This window comes from Saprolegnia diclina, assembly GCF_000281045.1.
Source record: "Saprolegnia diclina VS20 unplaced genomic scaffold supercont1.6, whole genome shotgun sequence".
NCBI lineage: Eukaryota > Oomycota > Saprolegniomycetes > Saprolegniales > Saprolegniaceae > Saprolegnia > Saprolegnia diclina.
The window spans coordinates 1,055,882-1,065,873 of NW_008246073.1; the positions used below are offsets into that span (position 1 = coordinate 1,055,882).

General features: G+C 54.9%; 5 protein-coding genes across 5 annotated transcripts; 3 read left to right on the top strand and 2 right to left on the bottom strand.

The window, feature by feature from the left end:
* Positions 1-113: 113 nt before the first annotated feature.
* On the top strand, positions 114-647 carry SDRG_02862 (TKL protein kinase; the record flags this gene model as incomplete). The annotated part of the gene is made up of 1 exon (XM_008608466.1): positions 114-647. The coding sequence occupies one exon, from the start codon at positions 114-116 to the stop codon at positions 645-647; it is 534 nt and encodes a 177-aa protein (XP_008606688.1).
* Positions 648-679: 32 nt separating this feature from the next.
* Positions 680-2,713, bottom strand: SDRG_02863 (TKL protein kinase; the record flags this gene model as incomplete). The annotated part of the gene is made up of 10 exons (XM_008608467.1): positions 680-1,313; positions 1,361-1,581; positions 1,638-1,739; positions 1,785-1,889; positions 1,933-2,028; positions 2,075-2,201; positions 2,257-2,261; positions 2,308-2,511; positions 2,558-2,644; positions 2,690-2,713. 10 exons carry the CDS (start codon positions 2,711-2,713, stop codon positions 680-682), a joined length of 1,605 nt encoding a protein of 534 aa, XP_008606689.1.
* A 111-nt stretch (positions 2,714-2,824) lies between these two features.
* On the top strand, positions 2,825-4,713 carry SDRG_02864 (serine/threonine protein kinase; the record flags this gene model as incomplete). Its single annotated transcript, XM_008608468.1, has 8 exons — positions 2,825-2,920; positions 2,969-3,094; positions 3,135-3,232; positions 3,277-3,376; positions 3,424-3,516; positions 3,572-3,670; positions 3,720-3,973; positions 4,020-4,713. The coding sequence occupies 8 exons, from the start codon at positions 2,825-2,827 to the stop codon at positions 4,711-4,713; spliced, it is 1,560 nt and encodes a 519-aa protein (XP_008606690.1).
* A 279-nt stretch (positions 4,714-4,992) lies between these two features.
* On the bottom strand, positions 4,993-6,898 carry SDRG_02865 (serine/threonine protein kinase). Its single transcript, XM_008608469.1, has 8 exons — positions 6,763-6,898; positions 6,589-6,714; positions 6,451-6,548; positions 6,307-6,406; positions 6,167-6,259; positions 6,013-6,111; positions 5,740-5,963; positions 4,993-5,696 (listed from the first exon to the last, which is right to left on the bottom strand). The coding sequence occupies exons 1-8, from the start codon at positions 6,856-6,858 to the stop codon at positions 5,075-5,077; spliced, it is 1,458 nt and encodes a 485-aa protein (XP_008606691.1). The 5' UTR covers positions 6,859-6,898; the 3' UTR covers positions 4,993-5,074.
* On the top strand, positions 6,878-9,036 carry SDRG_02866 (TKL protein kinase; the record flags this gene model as incomplete). The annotated part of the gene is made up of 10 exons (XM_008608470.1): positions 6,878-6,993; positions 7,039-7,125; positions 7,172-7,375; positions 7,422-7,426; positions 7,482-7,608; positions 7,655-7,750; positions 7,794-7,898; positions 7,944-8,045; positions 8,102-8,349; positions 8,400-9,036. The coding sequence occupies exons 1-10, from the start codon at positions 6,970-6,972 to the stop codon at positions 9,034-9,036; spliced, it is 1,635 nt and encodes a 544-aa protein (XP_008606692.1). The 5' UTR covers positions 6,878-6,969.
* Between the last annotated feature and the right edge of the window lie 956 nt (positions 9,037-9,992).

Consider the following 9,992-nt stretch of genomic DNA (forward strand, 5'->3'; position numbering starts at 1 on the left):
ATCTCGTCGTTACCACTGAGATTCTCGGTAGCTTCAAGTCGCCAAACATTATTGAGCTTCTTGACGTGAGCATCGACGCGACGACCGAGAGCACACGACTTGTTTTCGAGTCGATGAAAGGCACCCTTCGAAGCGCGCTCGACACTGATTTGCTGGACGAGCACAAGACTCTTCAAGTGGCGCTGGACATTGCACACGGCCTCGCCTACGTGCACGCTCAATCGCTCGTCCACTGCAACCTCAAGCCCGGCAACATCTTTGTCGACCACTCGGGCCGCTCCAAACTCGCCGACTTTGGCTTGTGCTGTGAAACAAAAGACGTGCGCAAGAGCATTGGCACACCGCAGTACATGGCGCCAGAGCTCACGGTGTTCGAGAGCACCGACGAGGCCTCATTTCCTGTCGATGTCTTCGCCTTTGGCGTTCTTCTCACAGAGCTCAATACGGGCAACGTGCCGTACAGTGAGGACGGCTACGTGAGCCAATATGCGCTTTGGAATGCCGTCCAAGGTGGTCGTCGCCCCGCATTGCGAGACGACTGCCCCGCGTGGTACCGGGACCTTGCGATCGCGTGCATGGCCGCTAAGCCAAATGCTCGCCCTGCTGTGGCTGACATCATTCACACCTTGGAGCATCAGTTGCTGTAGTTTTAACGGATTGAGTCAACTAGATTTTATTTCTAAATGCCATGAAAGTTCTCCTCTAAAGTGTTGATGATCTCTGGTACCGTGGGGCGGTCGCTCGGAGCCTCCGCCATGCACTGGACCGCCAGCTCGCGAAACCACAGAGGACAATCGTCCCGAAGCGCGGGACGCAGACCGGATCGGACTTGATTCCATAGCGCATAGGGGCTTTCGTAACCAACGTTTACGTACGGGACCTCGCCCGTGTTGGCATCGAGCTCCGTGAGGAGGATGCCAAACGCATAGACGTCCGAGGCGTAGGACGGTACGGATGCTGGGAGGCCCGTGAGCTCGGGGGCCATGTACTGTACGGTGCCTTTCATTTGGGATTCCCGATCGGGCACTTCGTGCTCACTGATGCCAAAGTCGGCGAGCTTGACGCGGTCTTCTTCATCGAGGAGAACATTGTCAGGCTTGAGGTCGCAGTAGACAACCTTCTGAGAGTGCAGGAAGGATACGCCTTTGGCGACATCCAGAGCGATGCGGACCTTTTGCGCAAGAAAGAGCATGCTCTCCAGTTCCAAGCGCTGGCGCAAGTTCATGGACATGGACTCTAGAACCAACGCGACGCGCTGATCGTTCGGGTTGATGTCGACGTGTCGAAGCTCCACAATATGGTCGGAGCGAAGGCTACCACAGCACCTAAGCACCTACGCTATTCCATTTCTATGATATACCTTGAGAGTAGTCGGATTTCCGTCCAAATCGACGGGTCGCTGACATTGCTAAACTCCTTGACAGCCACGTTCCGACCGTTGAACGTGCCCCGGTACACTTCGCCAGAGACACCAGCACCAAAACTATCGTCGTAGTGCACGTCCAAGATGCTGCGAGTCTCGAGCGCCATCGCAATGTCGGTGTAGTCACGCCGGAGTGCAATCATGAGCGGCGTGTTCTTCTAATGACATCGTTCCACGTTGTACAAGTCCATCAAGAGGTGCAGACGAGTCGTACGTTTCTGTCAGGTAGCTCCTTGTCGGCGCCATTTCCAAGCAAAAGTTCGACGATGTCGAGGGCGCGCAGTCGCACAGCGGCCAATAGCGGCGACTCGTCGCCCTGTACCGGACGTCAACAGATCACTCACATACCCAAAAGGTATACCATGGTGGTGGTCTGGTTGACGTTGATGCGGCTTTGGTGCAAGAGCAGCTCGACCGTGGCCATGCTGCGCCGCTGCACGGCTTTGAACAGGAGACATTCGCCCATCTATATTCGCTCGTCAGATTTGTTTGTCGATTGTGGAGGCGACCTTGTTTGTCGTCGTCGGGTCAACGCCTTGCGCCATGAAGAATTCCAGGGCCGCCACGTTGTCGCGCTGGACGGCCTCAAAGACGCACGGTTGCGCCTACAGACATGGAATGAATTTGGAGCCATCGATTGAGAAGGGATACCGGCACGAGGTCCCACATGTGTGGCGTGATGCCGCTCTTTGTCAGGTTGGGATTCAAGAGAACTTGCAGAAATGCGACCGTGTACGGCGGTCCCACGAGCCGCATCGCGACGGTTGGCAGCGACAGACTACGCAATCGTGAGCTCAAACGTAGCAAAATATGTTGCATTTTTCAATTTGTACAGGTCCTAGAAAACCACATCAAAACACGACATTGCGAGTCGCTCAAAGTACCTGATTGCACGCTTGGGTGACGTCAAAGCCAAAGCGCAAAAGGAGCTCCAAGATCCCGCGCTGCTGATCGTGCAGCGCGCGGATCTCGAGTGCCAATGTGGCTTGGCTGAGTTCTGTTCTCGCCTCAATCGCGCGACAGCCGGCAGCGACTGCGTGGAGCGCCGCATGCACGAGCGTATACGTATACTGGCTCGACTTCTTGTCCTAAGTTCCTATTGTCGCGCGTCGTGGGCATATATCGCGGTCGTACGGGGTCGGCAACATGGACGTTGCTTGTAGCCAAGAACCGGGCGACGCCGACGTAATCGCCAAGCTCGATGGCCTCGAAAGCGGCTCTCTAGACACGCATGAGGTTGTGATGGACGCTGCAGCACCGACGCACCTCGGCGTCGGTCAACGATGGCATGGCGAGGTGGCAGCTGACGCGTGATTATTCGCAATCAAGTATACTTAGCCTACTGCAACCACTCGAAAGTATTTTAAACCGCCAGGTTGTGCGACCAAAGGCAAAGCCAAAATGGACCCCGCGTCTGCGGCCATTCGCGCAGTCAAAGCGCTCGACTGCCATGCCCTACTAGAGCTGCTCGAGAAGCACCCGGCGTTGGTGCGAGAGGTCTCTCTTCGGTACTACTTGACATGTCGATTGACTTGGTGACGATAGAAAGAAGGCCACACGCTCCTCGAGGTCGCGCTGCTCGCTGCGATCGACCGCCTTCCCGTGTCCGAAGAGGCTGTCTACGTCATTACGTCGCTTCTGCAGCGCCAGCCAGACGTCAATGTCTCCTCCGTACGACCCAACCATGCGAAACCGCTTCACAGTCGTGTAGGACGGCCGCACACCGCTGCACTTGGCCTGCTGTATCCAGCACGAGGGCATTGTGAACATGCTTCTGTACGCCGGTGCAGATGCTAACGCCACCTACCAGTACGGACCGTGGCGACAAGTTTCAATATATGATCTCTGCGTAGAGGTGACACTCCGCTCCACGTCGCGGTCAAACTCGGGTCGATCGAGATCATGCAACTGCTCGTCGAGACGAACGCGGTCAACGTGAACGCAACCGACAAGGTCATCGTCGTCGGCAACGACCCGTCGCCTCATGCGTTCCTATGTAGCATGGCCTGACGCCACTCCACTACGCCGTCAAGATGGGCAAGCAGGAACTCATCGCCAACCTTCTCACCAGCGGTGCCCATCCAGCCGATGCGGTAGACTTTTGGCATGTGCATGTGATGCATTGTCCAAACGCAAACGTGTGCGTAGGATGCGGTCAGGGCGTTGGCGCCAAGCGTGAACGCGAAGATGGGTGAACTCGTAACCGAGTCAGCTACTCCTGGCGTCAACCCCACAAACATCTGCGGCGTACGATACTGGTCAACTTACCGGAGAATGAACATGACGGCGTATGTAGGGTCTTTCGGCTATTGACTTTGCCGCAAGCAGTGGGACCATAGTGAGTGTGGAGGATACCACCGTCAGTCAGTCGCGCGAAATCACAGCAAAGTTGGCGATTGCTGCCGGCTACAAACGCTCCTACTCGCGCAGTGTCAATCCCAACCATGGCGCAGGTCGCTTTGGTAATGTGAAGCTTGATGTTGTCAATGGTGAAATTGTGGAAAAGCCACCGCTGCGCACTTTGAACAATGAGCTTTGCGCCTTCTTGACGTACGAAAATCTTCTACAGTTTGTGGCATTGATAAAAATTCTGTAGCGCCAAGTCTGAGTACATCGTGGAGATGCGCAAAGTTGAATTTTTGCCGACTGGGCAATGTCAGCTCTTTCTCGAGTACATGAACGACGGGACTCTCCGCGACCACATGAAGAATTCCAACAAACTCGACAAAGTCAAGATTGCTCTCGCCATTGCGCGAGGGCTCAGCGCACTGCACAAGCCAAAGAACCAACAACCCAATGGTATTGCCCAATGGTCGCTGGTCCACGCCAATCTCAAGCCCGAGAATGTGCTCTTCAACGAGCAAGGTGAAATCAAGCTCGCAGGACTCGACCTTTGTTGTGTCGAATCCACGGTCGTGTCGCGTGACCGCCACTCGGTGGATCCTTACGTCGCCCCCGAAGTCAAGACCACGACCAAGATTTCCACGGCCGCCGACATATACGCCTTGGGGGTCGTCCTTTCCGAGATGGACATGAGCGAACCTGCTCGGAAAGGCAACGGAACCCACGTGCCCGAGTTGCGCTCCGACTGTGCCGAGTGGTACCGCGAACTCGTCCAGTGGTGCGTCGCCAAAGAGCCTCACAACCGCCCCAAAATCTCCGACGTCATCCACATTCTGGAAAACCCATCGATAGAATCGTTGAGAGATGTCGGCGCCGAGCACCTTGCCCGAGTCAAAGCACATGCTGCGTTGCAGAAAATGTCGGAGTTGCCGTTGAAGTACCAGTAAGACCGACACTTGTACTAGTACCTGCAAGACAGTAAATTGGCACAAATACCACGATTATTGGGGTGACACAAGCCCAACAAAGCCAACTTGCTCTGAAACCAGTTTCGTTTTGTGATGGTAGCATCCAGGATAGATAAATTCGTCACGTATACAAGGACTCGCAGTCACGCAGGTGCGCAGCAACACACGCAGCATTTCAGGCGCACTGCTGTCGACTCACTTGAAAAAAGGACACACACAACATGTTGAGCGCGTCGGCCTTAATACATTGTATTTCAATCGCAATAACATACATGTTCTAGAGCTCGAGAGCTGGCAAAAGTAGCAGTTTCGACATACCCGGTTAAACGAAAAAATGCATTCATCTTTGACAATGGAGTGTCTCCATCGATGGGTTTTCCAAAATCTGGATGACGTCGGAGATTTTGGGGCGGTCTTCCGGTTCCTTGGTGACGCACCACTGGACGAGTTCGCGGTACCACTCGGCGCAGTCGGAGCGCAACTTGGGCACGTACTCGCCTCGTCTCGCCTTCTCGTCGCTGCCTCGGGGCGCCGGGGCGCGCATGTCCATCTCGGCGAGAATGACACCAAACGCATAAATGTCGGCGGACGCCAAAAGCTTGGCGCCTTCAAAGAGCTCCGGCGCGACATAGTGCTCGGTCGAAAGGTCGATGTGCGTCAAAATTGCAGACTCGACGCGGCAAAGACCAAAGTCGGCGAGCTTGATCTGGCCTCTCTTGTTGAAATACACGTTGTCGAGCTTGAGGCTGCCATGGACCACATTCCAACCTTGTCCCTTTGGCTCATGCAGCGCCTGGAGCCCTCGTGCAATGGCAAGAGCGACTTTGAGAACGTCGATGTTGGGATTCCTCAGGTGGCTACGGAGAGTGCCACCGTCCATGTATTCGAGGAAGAGCTGCCACTGGCCGCCGGTTGGCGACCGTTTGATCTTGCGGACTCCAACAATGTACTTGGAGTTGGTGCTATACAAAAACATGATAATTGACACAAGACGTCGTGTCGTACCTCAAGAGGGCGCGCAGCTCAGACATCAAGTTGGGCGAAGACGCGAAGAGGGTCTTCACAACAACAGTTTCACCATCCAACACATCAAGCTTGGCAGCGCCAAAGCGACCTGTGCCAAGGCTAGGGTTGACACCGCGGTTGGAGCGCTTATTGACGGCAGCGATCGCAGGCTTCACTGTGGTTCCGCACAATCCGCGTGCCGCAAAGTCAGTAGCCGAAAGACCCTACATACGCCGTCATGTTCATTCTCCGGTAAGTTGACCAGCATCGTACGCCGCAGATGTTCGAGGCGTCGACACCGCGCTCTAGAAGCTCCTGAACAAGATATGCGCGCTTCGCGTTCACGCTTGGCGCCAACGCCCTGACCGCATCCTACGCACACGTTTGCGTTTGGACAATGCATCACATGCACATGCCAAAAGTCTACCGCATCGGCTGGATGGGCACCGCTGGTGAGAAGGTTGGCGATGAGTTCCTGCTTGCCCATCTTGACGGCGTAGTGGAGTGGCGTCAGGCCATGCTACATAGGAACGCATGAGGCGACGGGTCGTTGCCGACGACGATGACCTTGTCGGTTGCGTTCACGTTGACCGCGTTCGTCTCGACGAGCAGTTGCATGATCTCGATCGACCCGAGTTTGACCGCGACGTGGAGCGGAGTGTCACCTCTACGCAGAGATCATATATTGAAACTTGTCGCCACGGTCCGTACTGGTAGGTGGCGTTAGCATCTGCACCGGCGTACAGAAGCATGTTCACAATGCCCTCGTGCTGGATACAGCAGGCCAAGTGCAGCGGTGTGCGGCCGTCCTACACGACTGTGAAGCGGTTTCGCATGGTTGGGTCGTACGGAGGAGACATTGACGTCTGGCTGGCGCTGCAGAAGCGACGTAATGACGTAGACAGCCTCTTCGGACACGGGAAGGCGGTCGATCGCAGCGAGCAGCGCGACCTCGAGGAGCGTGTGGCCTTCTTTCTATCGTCACCAAGTCAATCGACATGTCAAGTAGTACCGAAGAGAGACCTCTCGCACCAACGCCGGGTGCTTCTCGAGCAGCTCTAGTAGGGCATGGCAGTCGAGCGCTTTGACTGCGCGAATGGCCGCAGACGCGGGGTCCATTTTGGCTTTGCCTTTGGTCGCACAACCTGGCGGTTTAAAATACTTTCGAGTGGTTGCAGTAGGCTAAGTATACTTGATTGCGAATAATCACGCGTCAGCTGCCACCTCGCCATGCCATCGTTGACCGACGCCGAGGTGCGTCGGTGCTGCAGCGTCCATCACAACCTCATGCGTGTCTAGAGAGCCGCTTTCGAGGCCATCGAGCTTGGCGATTACGTCGGCGTCGCCCGGTTCTTGGCTACAAGCAACGTCCATGTTGCCGACCCCGTACGACCGCGATATATGCCCACGACGCGCGACAATAGGAACTTAGGACAAGAAGTCGAGCCAGTATACGTATACGCTCGTGCATGCGGCGCTCCACGCAGTCGCTGCCGGCTGTCGCGCGATTGAGGCGAGAACAGAACTCAGCCAAGCCACATTGGCACTCGAGATCCGCGCGCTGCACGATCAGCAGCGCGGGATCTTGGAGCTCCTTTTGCGCTTTGGCTTTGACGTCACCCAAGCGTGCAATCAGGTACTTTGAGCGACTCGCAATGTCGTGTTTTGATGTGGTTTTCTAGGACCTGTACAAATTGAAAAATGCAACATATTTTGCTACGTTTGAGCTCACGATTGCGTAGTCTGTCGCTGCCAACCGTCGCGATGCGGCTCGTGGGACCGCCGTACACGGTCGCATTTCTGCAAGTTCTCTTGAATCCCAACCTGACAAAGAGCGGCATCACGCCACACATGTGGGACCTCGTGCCGGTATCCCTTCTCAATCGATGGCTCCAAATTCATTCCATGTCTGTAGGCGCAACCGTGCGTCTTTGAGGCCGTCCAGCGCGACAACGTGGCGGCCCTGGAATTCTTCATGGCGCAAGGCGTTGACCCGACGACGACAAACAAGGTCGCCTCCACAATCGACAAACAAATCTGACGAGCGAATATAGATGGGCGAATGTCTCCTGTTCAAAGCCGTGCAGCGGCGCAGCATGGCCACGGTCGAGCTGCTCTTGCACCAAAGCCGCATCAACGTCAACCAGACCACCACCATGGTATACCTTTTGGGTATGTGAGTGATCTGTTGACGTCCGGTACAGGGCGACGAGTCGCCGCTATTGGCCGCTGTGCGACTGCGCGCCCTCGACATCGTCGAACTTTTGCTTGGAAATGGCGCCGACAAGGAGCTACCTGACAGAAACGTACGACTCGTCTGCACCTCTTGATGGACTTGTACAACGTGGAACGATGTCATTAGAAGAACACGCCGCTCATGATTGCACTCCGGCGTGACTACACCGACATTGCGATGGCGCTCGAGACTCGCAGCATCTTGGACGTGCACTACGATGACAAAGTGGTCGTCTTCCACGATTACTGTATCGGGAGTGGCTCGCGTAGCATCGTGTTCCGGGGCTCGTTCAATGGTCGCTACGTGGCTGTCAAGGAATCCCGCCGCGTTTACGACGTTTCGATGTGGATCGAACTGCAATTATATTTGACGAGGTATTTTGCCAAACATTCGCCTGTTGATTTGCTTCTTTGACATGTACTAGACTCCGGTCCGAGCACATTGTCAAGTTGCTGCACATCGACTTCAACCAGAAAGAGCGGCGGGTCGCGTTGGTCCTGGAGCTCATGGCCATGAACTTGTGTGAGCTCTTGGGGCAAGAAGCCAAGCTGTCGCTTGCGCAAAAGGTCCGCATCGCCCTCGATGTCGTTCAAGGGGTCGCCAGCCTGCACGAAAAGAAAATTTTGCATTGCAATCTCAAGTCGAGAAACGTCCTTATTGACGACAATGGCCGCGCCAAGGTCGGAGGTTTTGCTTGCAGTACAAGCCAGCAGAGCGCGAGTGACGCCGACGAGTATCAGGGCACACTGTGGTACATGGCGCCCGAGCTCCTGACGTACCCACCTGCTGCCCCTTCCGAGGCGTCGGACGTCTATGCATTTGGCATCCTCCTCACAGAGCTCGATGCCAACACGGGCGAGGTCCCGTACGGAAACGTTGGTTACGAAAGCCCCTTTGCGCTTCCGAATCAAGTCCGATCCGGTCTGCGTCCCGCCCTCCAAGACGATTGCCCTCCATGGTTCCGCGAGCTGGCGGTCCAGTGCATGGCGGAGGTTCCGAGCGACCGCCCCAATGTGTCGACGATCATTGACACTTTAAAGAAGAAATTATGCGATATATAAATGACAATACTACTGTAGTACGTTAGTAGATTGTAAAGACGATAGGACGCAGCTCATCAAGGGCGCTGCGTGGACGACACCACCATTTCATACCAACACGTGCTCTTAACCTGAGTTGTGGTGGTCAAAGATGGAAACAACAAAATTTGACGTTCTCGACACTATGATTCATCCGTAAATTTAATCGTGCTACGTCGAGCTGCTGAGTGCACGGAGCGAACGGGCAAAGTGTGGACTGACCCACACGATAGAGACAAGCGCAGTAGAGGCTACCATAGTCTGTTGGAATGCGAAGACGACGACTCTCTATGCCAATGGGTCGGGATGTCAGACGATGAGTCGATCGACAGAACACCGGCGGGAGCATGTGGGAATGGCCACTGTTGGCTTTGATCCAGTTTTCGAGTGTTTCGGGCAGAAAAACAATGCAATGCGGATTCAAATGAGCATCCCTGGCTTGCAACCGGACTGGATTCGAACTTTCGAGCCCACGATCCAGGGTTAGGTGTTTTGACGTTCAGACCGCAACCCTATGTGATTGTTTGTGTTGGCAAATTCTGGTCGCTCCTCACGCTATCCTGCGCTCTCACACGCATGCCATTGAGATGTCGTACGAGTAGTAGATAGTTAAGGTTGCAGCTCCACTTGGCCTCGGTCAATTCTGCTACCGTATGTACATGTAAGCGTTGTCCCTCGATTTTTCGGCAGAGCAGATCCAGAGATTCCATAAATTCTTCAAAATATTGACCGTCTTTCGGAACGTAGTCGTTTAACATGGGATAGAGTCCTCTTACTTATTGCTTCGTCGCCAAGCAGATACCGTTGATGTGGCGATTTCATCGTGGCCACGCATTTGATCCTGTTGACATCATCAACAGGCGCTTTAATGTGTGAATTGCCATTTCCCACGCCGTTTGCAGCTTGCACACATGGGTGTTCACGTAAAAACCACCGTG

What these genes read in the sequence shown, in the direction of transcription:
- SDRG_02865 (XM_008608469.1), bottom strand. Translation starts at nt 6,858, where the DNA reads ATGGACCCCGCGTCTGCGGCCATTCGCGCAGTCAAAGCGCTCGACTGC. An exon ending in GATGCTAACGCCACCTACCA is followed by an intron (nt 6,407 to 6,450) that starts GTACGGACCGTG and finishes ATCTCTGCGTAG; the next exon opens with AGGTGACACTCCGCTCCACG. An exon ending in GAGCTGCGCGCCCTCTTGAG is followed by an intron (nt 5,697 to 5,739) that starts GTACGACACGAC and finishes GTTTTTGTATAG; the next exon opens with CACCAACTCCAAGTACATTG.